Here is a 13933-nt window from a genome sequence, read left to right on the forward strand (position 1 = left end):
TTTGCCCCAAATAAAGATCATTCATACAAATAATGCATAATAATTCAAATATTTATAAATGTAATATGTTGAGTCTATTGAAATTCAGTTTGAAATAAATGTAATTACTGTGGGAGATGAATAAAGCATTGATTAGACAATACCAAAAGAACTTGAGAACTCGATATATTGTTTGTTTTATTCTCATATCATACAGTTGACAGTAATCCGTTTTGCACTGAGTTCGTCATGTGTCCAATTCTTACAGTATGCGCTCTTGCGTTCCATCTGTGCTATTTTAAATAGTCGTTCTATGTACATCTGCATGCCTCAGACAGACGCGTTTGGAGCATCTCACTGGTATTCACCTTCATGAATGCCAAATTTTTAGGACGCTGTGTCAAGTAAAAGTAGTGGAAACTTTGAAAATCGCATCTGAAGATTCCTGTATTCTGTTGTGCTTCCTTGCTGTCATAACTTTCTAATCTTTATTAGTTTACAATGTTTCCGTCAATTTCCGTCACCTTCTCTGAAGGTTCTTCTAGTTGCAAGGGAAATATCACTCTTACCATCACGATTTACCCAAGAAATTTCACCAATGATGCTATCAGTGTGCTCAACAGAACCAGAGAAGGTTAATGGTGGTGGACATCCTCCTTCCGGCATGGACTGAACATTTTTTACACTAAAGCTTCATGTCAAAATATTTTTATTGACCTCTTGGACTGTTTGATTCACAAAAGAGCTGCCAATGACTGCAAAAATATGCGATGACAGTAAGTTCCATACTATCTTTGAGACGCTATTGTGTTTGCTAAATCAACATTTTACAATGTGAATGCACTTCATTCATAAAAACGATTCCATTGCTAGATAGATTTTAAATTATGATACTTGTAAATGCACGTGCACATGCCTCCTTTTTACACATTTAACTGATAAATGTGGGGTGTATGCAGCGTTTGTGAATCCAGAAGGGATTGTTTTCAGGAAGGTCCATTTTACACGTAAATTACTCCCAATTTCCTCATATATATTTAAGAAAGTTTTATGAATGAGGCCCAATGCAAGTTAATGGGGTCCAAACTTTCAAGCTCAATAAAGGACAAAAAGGCAACATAAAGGTAATCCTTTTTGCATGCATCAAGAGTGAGGAAGTATAATCAAACTTGAAATCATGATTGTACCTAGAGACTGCAATGTAAGGATTCATAGTGAAAACGGACATTTGGTCTTCACGTTATGGACATGGATTAAACGACTCGAGTATTATGGATTATGCTACCTTTATGTCTGTGAAAGACCTTGAAAGTTTGCACCCCAATGACTTGCATTGTATGGATATGTTCACATCATATCTCCATCAAAATATCTCTGTTTGTCTTCCTTGAAAGAAAGAAAATCATCCGAGTTTAAGATGACATAAGGGCGTGTAAATGATGAGAGAGTTTTCATGTTTGGGTGAACTATTCCTTAAAGGATTACGCTTTCCTACCTGTTGTCACGAAGATGCTGGTGCTGACCGAGCTGCTGCAGTGGCTGTCTTGCGAGATGACATTTAGTGTGAAGGTCTGAGCACAGGGGAGGGGTCTGAATGTACAGAAAGGATCAGAGGTTCTGCAGGACTCACTAAAGTGGCCCGGACCGGTCAGAACGCTGGTATATGACAGAGCTCCAGCTGCCGGAGCCCATGATGCCCTCACTGTGTTACTGGCACACTCCACATCAGCACGGGCCAATGCAGGTATACACGGCACTGCCAGAAGAGAGAGAGAAATGAAAAGGTTAGAAGAGAACACAAAAATGTATCAAATGTTTGTGTATGAGTAAATGTTCATGATATGAGTAAGTAAAAGGGTGAATTTCGAAATGAAATGTCCTGGTGTTATTATTTGTGTTTCTATTTTGCATGACGAAAATGAAGCATATACTTTTAGGAGCATTATGATTTTTTGCTCACCTGTTTGAACAAACGAAGTCACACTCTCTGGTCCTTGACACTCTCCGTTGGTTGCTATGACGACTGTGGTGTAGTTTTGACCACACTGCAGGCCAGTGACGACACAACTGGAGGTCTCAGTGTTGCACCTAAGTGCAGCCCCACCTGCAGTCCTGGCTAGGACGCTGTAGTTTAGAGCTGTGCCACCCAGAACCCAGCTAACATTCAGGCTGTTAGAGGCACAGTCCAAGAGACTGGCCACATTCTGAGGAGCACAGGGTGCTAGAAAACAACACATGAGGACAGAGAGTGACAGTCTGCAATTAAAGGAATGTTCCTGGTTCAAAACAAGTTAAAGGGATAGTTCACCCAAAAATGAAAATTCTCTCATCATTTACTCACCCGCATGCCATCCCAGATGTGTATGACTTAATTTCTTTTTCAGAACACAGATGAAGATTTTTAGGAGAATATTTCAGCTTTGTAAGTCCATACAACGCAAGTGAATGGGTGCCAACATTTTTACGCTCCAAAAAGCACATATAGCCATCATAAAACTAATCCATGTGACTCCAGTGTTTTAATCCATATATTTACAAATTATATGATAGGTGTGGGTGAGAAACAGATAAATATTTAAGTTCTTTTTTGCTAGAAATTGTCCTCCCTGCCCAGTAGGGGGCGGTATGCATGAAGAATGTGAATCACCAAAAATGCAAGAAGAAGAATGTGAAAGTGATCTTTTTCTCACTCACACCTATCATATCGCTTCAGAAGATATTGGTTTAAACTCTGGAGTCTTATGGATTACTGTTATGCTGCCTTTATGTGATTTTTGGAGCTTTAAAATTTTGGTACCCATTCACTTGCATTGTATGGATCTACAGAGCTGAAATATTCTTTAAAAAATCTTAATCTGAGTTCTGAAGAAGAAAGAAAGTCATACACATCTGGGATGGCATGAGTGTGAGTAAATGATGAGAGAACTGTCACTTATGAGTGAACTACTCCTTTAAGCTCTGTGGCAGGCAGTTGATTACCACAGAAAACAGTTTCAACTCTTCCCTCAGTTTGCACAAACAAGCATAAATCAAGTCAATGGGACAAGGCATTGAGGAGTGTGCAGAAATGTGCAGCTTGTATTTTTATTCAGGCATTTATGGGTGTTTCTTCAAACTTTGGCACTTTTAGCTTTGTGGACATTTTCACACATTGTTTTTTTTTTTTATGAATTTGTCTACTAACAATGTCCGGCAGTGTGTGTACATGCATTACATGCATGCATTGTCATTCTGGTCATTTTTTCTAAAAGTTATTAAAATTCCCACCACAGTGTCATTTCCAGCACATTTCAAATTTTCTATTGTGTTTAATAGAATTCCATGCTGGAAATGATGCAGATGGAAAGGAGGCAGAGCTGATTTCATAGCTAACATTTTATGTATTATAAACATGTGTAAATATTATTTTCACACTTTTTGCATAATTTCGCAAAATTACAGCATTAACGAATACACTAACTTTTGAAAAAAAAAAACTATTTGGGGCACACTTGTTTGATGTGATGGGAATGACACCACAACTGTGAGGCATTTCCAATTTTTGAAAAATGTATAGAAATAATTTTCCCACAATAAATATTTAAATGGTTTATGTTTATTTCACTCTTTGTTTAGATTATCACAATTTTGTGATATTTTTTAGCAAGGCTAAAAACAAGGCTAAAACTGTACAATTTTAAATAAAAAAATAAAAAAATAAATAAAAAATTAACAGTTGGTTTTCATGTGAGTATTATGTGAAAGTTACCTGGCTGATTTACATGGTCATGACAGCAATAAAAAGAATGGATCTGACTATGCACAGACAGGGTTAAGAAATTGTATCACACTATAGTTTGAGGCCACATCTGTACTAATATTTTTTTTTCATTTGATTTCACATTAAGAGCCTTTTTGTCCAGTAAAAACTGAGCTATTCTGTACAGTATATAAGTCTTGTGGGTATAGTCTTCCCTTGTAAGTGTACTACTTTAACACCATTTTCTGTTTGTTTTACCAAACAAATGAAACAGATATTTTTCTACGATAACTGACAGCATGTTTCGACTTTTAAATCAGCTTTGACAAGTGCAATAACAGAGTTCATTAATAACATTGTAACTTAAGTTCTCTGAGCTCATTGAGTTTGTTTTCAAATTCTAATTATTACTCAGAGACATTTCAAGCAAATAAAGTTTTTTATTATGTGTTACCTGTCTGGTGTCTGAACACTTGGCTGTCTGTGCTGTCGCAGCTACCATCGGACGCAGTAACGCTAAACATGTAATTCTGTCCACAGTGCAGGCCGTTTAACTGGCACCAAGAAGCACTGACATCACATGTCACACTGTGCCCATCTGTGCCTACTGCCCTGCCTCTGTAGGACACAGCATGAACACTGGCAGTCCAGGACAGACTGACAGAGTTGGTGCTACAGTTCACAGTGCTCTGGATGTTAGTTGGTGGGCAGGGAACTGTTCAACATAAAAAGTAAGGGAAGGAGAAATGGAAGAAAGAGAAAGCAATAAAACAAGAGTGAAATGTGATTTCATCTATATTTTTGATTTTGCTGAACATTAATTTTAGAACTGGTTCGAAAGAAGGATTCGTTTGTGAATCTGGCATCACTACACAGTCTCACCTGTCTGTAGGGTGATGCTCTGACTCTCCAGACTGGAGCAGTTGCCATCCACAGCCCTAACACTGATGGAATACACACTACTGCAGTGCAGGTCAGAGATGTTGCATGTAGTTGTGTTGGAGGAGCATTCTGTACGGTGCTTGTTGTCGCCCACAGCAACGGCTACATAAGACCCTGCACCATGACTGCCGTTCCAAGTGACCTCCACTGAGCTGTTGGCACATGTCCATCTAGCTGTCACGTTTGTGGGCACACATGGCACTAGAAGGGAGGGGAGAAAGTAATATAAATTTGTGCATGTCGAGCACACTAGCATAATATGGTAGATTGTGGTAATCCACTGTATCCTCCACAACCAAGCACTCAGAACTGACCTGCAAGATGGAGTATTGCCCCATGTAAATTGTGCTCAACACTAATTTTATGGATGTTTGCACTGTTACTTGATTTGCATAATTCCTTTAGTGAATTAATTGCTAAAACAACACAGTTCTTAGTGAATTCCCTCCTCAAATGGCAGCATCATTTATTACTCTACAAAGCCAAAGCACAGTAATCACTCCAACACCGAAACTGAGAAAAATGGCTTCAAAGTGTTTTGATTTTCCAGCCAAATGCAGATAATAAAATAGTCAAGACATGACAAATCATAGTCTAAGAGATCTGAAAATGTGAAGTTACTACATTTTGCCTTTGCAGGTCAGCAGGTATTCAACTGAACTTCTGTTAAAAATCATCTGATACAATGGGACAGCTGTTTTTGGGAATAGATTTGCACCTCACCTTCCCTGAGCACTAGAGACTGGGTGGGCAAGCTCAGACAGGAGCCGTTGTACGACCTGACCTGTACGTCATATGAATCACCACACTTTAGAGTGTTCACGCTACAGTTGGCCGAGGTCGTGTTGCAGTACACCTGCTGTCCCGTGCTATTGGAGACCACACTGGTGATGTACCCCTCAGCGTTTTCTGTCCTTTCCCAACCAATGGAGAGCACACCTGACGGGCACTGAACATCAGCCCGAACATTTGCTGGACCACAAGGCACTGTGGAGAGAGCATTTTATCTACATTTTTATCTTGTGTTGAAAAAGAAGTATAGAAGTTCTGCTGTTGCGTGGTTCAGAAAATCATTTTTGTCTCCCTGATCAAGAGAAAATACAATAATATCTTAAGAAAATTTGACTGGTGCTTGTGCCAACACTTACGTAAAACTTCAGCCATGATGCCTGGGTGTTGTGGGTGGGGTGTTACTTAGCAATTGCCAGGGCAATGCAGTTTGGTTGCTAGGCCATTGCTAAGTTGTTGCTAGGGTGTTTTGGGTGCTTTCCTGGTGGTTGCTAGGGCATTGCTAGTGGTTGCTTGGATATTCTGGGCATTGCTAGAGTGTTCTGGGTGGTTTCTATGTTGTAGCTAAGTGGTTGCTAGGACATTGCTAAGTGGTTGCTAGGGTGTTCTGGATATTGCTAGAGTGTTCTAGGTGGTTTCTTGGTGGTTGCTAGGGTGTTGCAATTCAGTTATTGGGTGTTTTGCGTGGTTGTTAGGGCATTGCTATGCAGCTGCTAGGGTTTTCTGCGTGGTTGCGAGGGCATTGCTATGTGGTTGCAAGGGTGCTCTGTGTTGTTTCTATGTTGTAGCTAAGTGGTCACTAAGGTGTTCTAGGGGGTTTCTTGTGGTTGCTAGGGTGCTGCAATTCAGTTATTGGGTGTTTTGTATGGTTGTTATGGCATTGCTATGCAGCTGCTAGGGTGTTCTGCGTGGTTGCTAGGACAATGCAATGCAGCTTCTAGGGTGTTCTGTGTGGTTGCTAGGGCATTGCTAGTGGTTGTTTGGGTGTTCTGGGCATAGTTAGAGTGTTTGGGTGTTCTAGGCATTGTTAGAGTGTTCTGGGTGGTTTCTATGTTGTAGCTCAGTGGTTGCTAGGGTGTTCTAGGTCATTGCTAGGGCACTGCTTTGCAGTTGCTAGGGTGTTCTGCGCATACTTGCCAACACTCCCAGTTTTTCTGGGTTTCTCCCGATTTTCCACCCCTATAAACTCACGATTTTCCGCATCCACACTTTGCTCATGAGAATGTATTAGATCTCCAGTAGGGTTGCCGCCCATCCCATAAAATATGGGATCATCTCATATTTAAATATGTAATGATGTGTCCCGTATCAAATCAATATGGGACGCGATTTTTCCTGTAAGCTGGTCAGATGGCGTTAGGGTTAGGGTTAGGTTGAAAATTTGTCATATGTGTAAGGGGTCATCTGAAAAGTCCACACATTGTGCTAAAATGTGCTAATACTGTGGAGGGTGTTGTAAGGGACCACCAGAAAAGTCCACACATTGTGCAAATACTGTGGACTTTTTTGTTGAAAAACAGAAGATTCAATATAAATGTTCAAATATGTACACAATTACAAAGATCCAACAAAGTATGAATACAATCACCGAGTCAGTTAGACAAGAAGTACAGGTGAAGGAAAAAAAATAATAATTAAAATACAGTAAAAAAAAAAAAAATGAAGTTACATGCTGAAGTTTAATACTTTGGGTTAGGTGTTAAAAAAAAAAAAACCTAACCCCAAGAGTAAAGTAGACTAAACATGCAATTATGATGTTTATAGTATTTTTTACTATGGGGAATTGTTACTTACCAGACTTCAATTGTGTGGAATTTGAAGGCACACTGAGACAGGTTCCATCATGGTGTGTGACCCTGACGGCATAAACTTGGCCGCACTTCAGGTTGGGGACTCTGCAGCTGCTGGCAGTGCTGCTACAACTGAGAAGACCTCCGACCTGGTCTTGCAAGGTGGCAGTAAAGGACATCATACTCTGTAATCTGAGCCAGCTCACTAACGCCTGGTTCTCCTGACAGTCCAGCTCAGCTCGAACATCTCCAGGGGGGCAAGGAGCTGAAAGAGTGGGCAGAGACGACACATGGTTCGAGAAAATGAGGAATGGTAATGGTGGAATGTGTAGAAGGGATCTTTGAACAAGTTTTCCACTGCAGATGAAACAGGAAATTGGTTTTGAAGAGTCAGAGGTCAAGGTTATTATTCTTTTGCATATGGGTAATTCTTCAATCATAGTTTTAAATGCTTTAAACTTTCTTATTCTGTCTCTTTGATTACTGTTTCCTAATTTGAATGTGTGTTAAAAAAGTTAAACTTGCTGGAATTTCTCAATTTTGGACTTACTAAGATTTGGGCTTATTAAGAACTAAGATTTTTTAACTTCTCATTTATAATAAATGTATAAAAAAAATTAAAATCAGGGATATTCTACTTTGCACACAACACCGCTATTAAATCAGCGGCTCAAAATATTCAGTGCAACCAGTGTAGCTTGATTACTGAAGAAATTACTCTTTTAGAGAGTTGGTTCTTTTGAATCTACAGCAAGAAACATACAGTGTGACCAGTGTAGTCCGATTTCCGAACAAATGACTCTTATGAGTCAGTCCCTTTGAATCTACAGCTTGAAACATTGGGAAAATTCCAATCAAAAGTGATCATTCCTATGCCCTACTCACTCCGAAGGACTTGATGTGGACACTCTGAAAGGAGCATGGCATTACTGTATAAATGTACCCTTCACTAACAGTCTGGCGGATGGACCCCTTGTGAAAAAAATTGGGTGGTGGATTGTCATTGGAATAAACTGAAAACAGTGGACATGTACAATCAGTGTGCTCCAGAGCGAAACTTGCGTGATTCAGTCGAGCGTTACTCGATATCTGTGTGGCCGGAGGAGACCATAAATCTTATGTGACTCATTTGAATTCTACAGAGAACATTCTATTATAAAGCTCTATATGGAGGAAATCAAACCCCTCAAACTGCTAGACAGCCCCTTCATTATAAATAGCACTGACTATGTAAAGAGGAAACAAATAATACATATGATAATTTTTTTAAATACACATCATCATCCTTACTATTAGAATGTATTTTTATTAAAGGTTAAAGGTTTCTCAATGTGTTTAGGCTATTGGTGTTTTTTTTTTTGTTTTTTTTTTACAAATACTATAGTTTATATCAATGGTATTTCCTGTGATAATGGCCTTATCATTACAAATGCCACTGTTAAACAAGGGTTGAACTATGGTAAACTTTCATATAGGCAAGTACAATTTAGAATGAAGGGATTAATACAGATTTTCCTCCTATTCTAACGGTGCTTGACATAGATATTGTAAATGTGACTTAAATCATTAGGCCTGTGTCCTGCTAAACTAATATTATTCTTGTTCAAATAATGTCCAAAAAAATGCATGCAGTTACAGTCTCCAGTTACCTTTATCACTTTTTGCGAGGTGGGGGATTTTGGCTAGTGAAAATGTTGAGAGGTAGGTACCTTGGAAACTACTAGCCACAGTGGCTGGTGAGCCAAAAAGTTCATTTCAAACCCTGATCATAATGTCAAAACTTCACATCTTTAGACATTATACTAAACTCCACTTAAAGGTTTATCATGCCCATGATAAGATCTTTAGGCAAGGATATGTGAGGAATGTTTAAACATACAGTAGATGAAACGCATTTGGAAAATGTAATCAAAAGAACCCACAATTGATGCAGCAATTGCATGTGTGTGTGTTGTACCTGTTTCTACAGTGATGTTTTCACTGGCAGAGCTGTTGCATTTCAAGTTGGATGCGATCACAAAGGCACTGTACGTGGCTCCACATTGGAGGCCAGTGATCTGGCAACTTGCATTCTCTGAGTTACAAGTGCGAGTCACCCCGGACAGATCTATTGCCGTGGCGATGTAGAATAAAGCACCAAATGCGACTTTCCAGGTCAGAATGATAGAATCTGAGCTACAGTCCATCACCGCAGATACATTCTGAGGTACACAGGGAACTAGAAAAAAGTAGATTTAAAGCTACATTATTTCTTGTTTTACCACATGCAAAATGTTCCTGTTACACAACAAATATCACTGAAATAGGTGTTTCTATGAAAGCCCTAGATTCTGTAAACAGCTAAAAAAAATCTAAGCATGGCCAATAAGAAAAACTCTCTAGCTGTATATAATATAGACATTATTTTAAAATCCTTTAGGAGAAAAACAAGCTGTAAATTAATAATGTAATTACAGTATTTGCTGTGGCATAATTAGTAATCTGATTATAATTTTAGAGTAGTAATTTGTAATTTGTAATAAATTACTTTTTTTGAGTAACTTACCCAACACTGCATATGACCAAAAGTTGACAGCATAGTCAGTTATTTACGAGAGGGACAACCGCATTGTATAACCGAACTGACAGCCGTAAATTTTCAGGAATAAGAACTGCATTTTCTGCAAACCTGTGCTGTGTGTACGTAACCGTGCCCGACAACTAGTTGTCCGTCACGTCATTTTATGTGAGAGACACAATGCACTATAAAACACGCGTGTCTCGTGTGTTTCATGTGGGGTTTTGTTAATTCACAGAGACGGAGATATTAGCTGTGTGACATCCAATGACCCAGCCACTGTCTTCCACCAGAGCTGCTCGCTGACACGAGTTGTGCGACACAAATGCTGAGCTCTGCACTCGGTTAAAAGGCATTCAAAGCCGCTGTTGATTAATTATGATCTGATGGATGAACTCGCTCCATTGCACTAGTTCATTTAATAACATGGCATCAATTGTTATCAAATTTTCCCCTGTTAGACGTAGCCAATTTTGATACAACAGGTGTTACTCAAGGTTATCGGGAGAATTTAATACAGTTATGAACTCAATCATGGGCGTACAATTTACTTGAACATTGGGGGGGTTGCAGCGTAAAGCATTTATATGTTTCCATTGATCATGGTATTTATAATGTGGGGGGGGGGGGGGGGGGTTCTAATGGCATGTTTTAATAATTGGGTGGGGTGGTGGTGGGGGGTTTACCTCCCCCCATCCCCCCTGGAATCTACGCCCCTGAATTCAGTTATTCATTCATTCAGATAGTTTTCAGCAGTTACTGTAAGCTTTTGCATGAACAGGATATCGAGACTCACGTCTGCTATTAAATACGGCTATCAATTCCAAACATTGACTGTGTGAGCGTCAAGCATGTAAAAAAAAAAACAAGATGTTAGATAAAGATAAACAGTTATTTCTAAAATAAAACAATAAAATAGATAATGCTAACTATTTACAAATTCACTTCAACCTACTATTTAGTCAAATGCTCCAGTATAAGCTACAGTGGACTAGGTATCTGCACTTCACAAGTATATGAATAGTTGAAAATACATTCCAGACCCAGATTTTTCTGAATTAATAAAATTGTGAATTTCACAAATCTATGTGGAAATAGCACTCCCTGAAGCACTAATCATTTGATTACATTCATATTGTTTGTCCTGTAGGGGGCGTTCTCACTTACCAGTCTGTGCAACCTCTCCCAGAACCAGAGCACTGGTGCACTCCTCGTTGAAAGCTGTGATTAGCATGCTAAGACTCTCCCCGCAGTTTATGCCAGCGAAAGTGCAGCTCTGTGTCACTGAGTTACACACATAGTGGCTCTGATTTCCATGGTTACCAAAGGCCTCCACCGTGTACCGCAGCGCTCCATCTGCACCATCCCAGCTGCAGGTCAGAACATCTGACACGCAGTCCGTTGATGTGCGCATGTTTCTAGGTTGGCAGGGCGCTGAGGAGTGAGTTGACATTGACATAGTCAATGTTCTGTGCACATTACAATCAACAAGTTAATATAGATGTAAATAAAGTTAATTTAGTTGTAATTGAGCAGCAGAATCGAGAGGCTGTGCTATATATTTACATAGTCAAGCCTAAAAGCTGTTTTTAGGTCAATGGTGAAACATCTACTGTAATTTAATGACATGTTTACTCTTAGCTTCCATAATGGTGTAGTTATAGCGTCTACCATCAGGGGCTAACTGCTGAAGTTAACCAGCCAAAACTTGACCCACATGAATCCGAAATTTAAAGAACAGGACCCTGCTAAGTGACTGTACAATTGGTTAAACCATACTTCTCCCATCCACTAGAGGGAGCACTGTGATCAGGTAACACAGTCGATGAGACACACTATGTGCTCCCACACATACACACATAGACAGCATGCAAAGTTTGTGTTTACCAGTTCGTATTTGCAACGCTGGGCTGACTGCACTGTAACACTGCCCGTTGACCGCTGACGAAGACCCGTAGACGGTAAAGTTGTAAAGACGTCCACATGTTGTGTCAGTGAAGAAACAAGATGTCTCTGTGGTCAAACATTCCATTACCTTGCCGGTGGAGTCGACAGCCCGTGCCAAGAAATAGGCTGAGTAATTGTTTGGAGCCCAGGAGAAAACGATGACATTGCTGCTGCACTCCCGGTAGAGCATCAGATCGGTTGGGGCACAGGGAACTGTGTGAGAGAGTAAGTGTGAGAGTGTGTATGTGTGTGAGAAAAGAGAAGTATTAAATTGTGGTTAGGTAAGAATGAAAGGCAGAACAAACACAAGGGGCAATCGAAAGCAAAACTTAGTCCCTGGTGTCTTCGATTTTTTGATCTTGTTGTCTTAATTTCTATAATGGGTTTCAGTGTATTGTTATGCTCCTCTGAAAAGAGCGATGCATGTAATAAAGACCACACAAGTAAAAAAAAGAGTTGTTCTCTGGAGACATGTCTGGAGACATATTTTGTCACAGAGGAATGGGTGTGTACCACCTAAAGAACATGCAACACATTCTCCAAGAAAATGGACCAGACCTGGGATAGTTTTGGTGTGAAAAGGAAATGGAGAAATACAAATAATTTTGGGAGTTAACTAAACAGGATTTGTAATGTTTATGGTTAGTTTCTCAGATGTTGAGTCAGACAAGGTTTACATATTATCAATTCCTGATACATACTCAACGCAAATACGTGAACGCAAATCTTTCTGCAAACTGTGTTCTCAGTGTAAATTGTCTTCTACATTATTTCTCTCTTTCAGGTCAGCTACGGTGATGGTGGAGCAACAGTCTTGAAAATCTTGTTAAAACAAATTAGTTAAATTGTCGAGATGTTTAGTAAGGCTGTCAATTTAACGCATTAATTCAGTGCGACTAATTATATAAAAAATATCACGTAAAAGAAATACTGTATATATACATATATATCTTGCTTGTCCTGACAGTGCACATACGGGATGCTTGGTAGATTTGTTAAGTCTATTTGTGTCGCTTTATTATCACCTGTGGTGTGAAAAGGAGAAGCTGACATCTGCGCTCTCACAGAAGCAGATATCTCATGTAGCCATCCTGGACCAGCAACCCATAGTTGTGGTTATAGTTCAAATAAAAATGAATAGGTTTGGGATATATTAATTCTAATTAATAATTTATTACTATTAAATAAAAATGATTAACAATGCTTTAAACATACAAAAATTATTTAATATAATCAGTTGAAGGATTTTATTTAATAGTATTGAGTGTTTAGATAGAGAACTCATATTTATTTTCTGTTATTTATTTGCTTGTGCTTTAAAGAGATTTCTTTGATAAAAGGTTCTAAAGAAAGAAACTGAATGATTTACTTAGCTTTAAGCCATCCCAGATGTGTATTACTTTCCTTCTTCAGCAGAACCAAAGTGAAACATTTTATAAGCACATTTCAGCTCAGTTTGTCCATACAATGCATGTAAAAGGGTGTCATCAGGCTGCTGACTGTTTGATGGTCCAAAAGTCATATTTAGGCAGCATAAAAGTAATCCATATGACTCCATTCGATCAATTAGTGTCTTTTGAACTAATCGATATGTTTGTGTAAACAATAAATTGATAATTAAATCTTTATTAACTTTCAAAAATCGCTTCCTGCCAGCAGTCGACTTATCACTTTACCGTCGCGTGACATAAGCGCAATGGCATGTAATGGAAGTCAGAAGTGTACACTTTGTTTACAACAGAGGAACAAACGTCATGCGAAAGTTAGGTCGTTTCAAACAGCAATCCAGCGCAAGCAACCATTTAAAGTTAAAAATGTTTTAATTATCAATTTGTTTCTTACACAAACATATCGATTTGCTACATAATTGATCGACTGGAGTCATGTGGATTACTTTTATGCTGCCTAAATATGCCTTTTGGACCGTCAAACAATCAGCAGCCTGATGGCACCTGTTTACATGCATTGTATGGACAAAAAGAGCTGAAATGGGCTTATAAAATTCTTCATTTCGGTTCTGCTGAAGAAGGAAAGTCATACACATCTGGGATGGCTTAAAGGTAAGTAAATCATGAGAGAATTTTCATTTTTGGGTGAACTAACCCTTTAACTGCGATTAATTATTAATTGTGGTTAATTGTATTAATTTATCGGCATATAACAAAATTAAATCAATTGACAACCAGTTTA

General features: G+C 38.9%; 1 protein-coding gene across 1 annotated transcript in view; it reads right to left on the bottom strand.

The window, feature by feature from the left end:
- LOC127418869 (uncharacterized) overlaps positions 1-9361 on the bottom strand; it is a 72013-nt gene extending 62652 nt beyond the window's left edge. Inside the window, exons 1-7 of the mRNA XM_051659718.1 lie at positions 9197-9361; positions 7244-7504; positions 5384-5647; positions 4601-4861; positions 4173-4433; positions 1940-2200; positions 1475-1735 (exon numbers count right to left, since the gene is read on the bottom strand). Coding sequence (XP_051515678.1) covers positions 1475-1735; positions 1940-2200; positions 4173-4433; positions 4601-4861; positions 5384-5647; positions 7244-7421 — 1486 coding nt within the window. The 5' untranslated portion in view covers positions 7422-7504; positions 9197-9361. The remainder of the gene's footprint in view (positions 1-1474; positions 1736-1939; positions 2201-4172; positions 4434-4600; positions 4862-5383; positions 5648-7243; positions 7505-9196) is intronic.
- Positions 9362-13933: the final 4572 nt, after the last annotated feature.

Source organism: Myxocyprinus asiaticus, chromosome 28 (genome assembly GCF_019703515.2).
Source record: "Myxocyprinus asiaticus isolate MX2 ecotype Aquarium Trade chromosome 28, UBuf_Myxa_2, whole genome shotgun sequence".
Taxonomy (NCBI): domain Eukaryota; kingdom Metazoa; phylum Chordata; class Actinopteri; order Cypriniformes; family Catostomidae; genus Myxocyprinus; species Myxocyprinus asiaticus.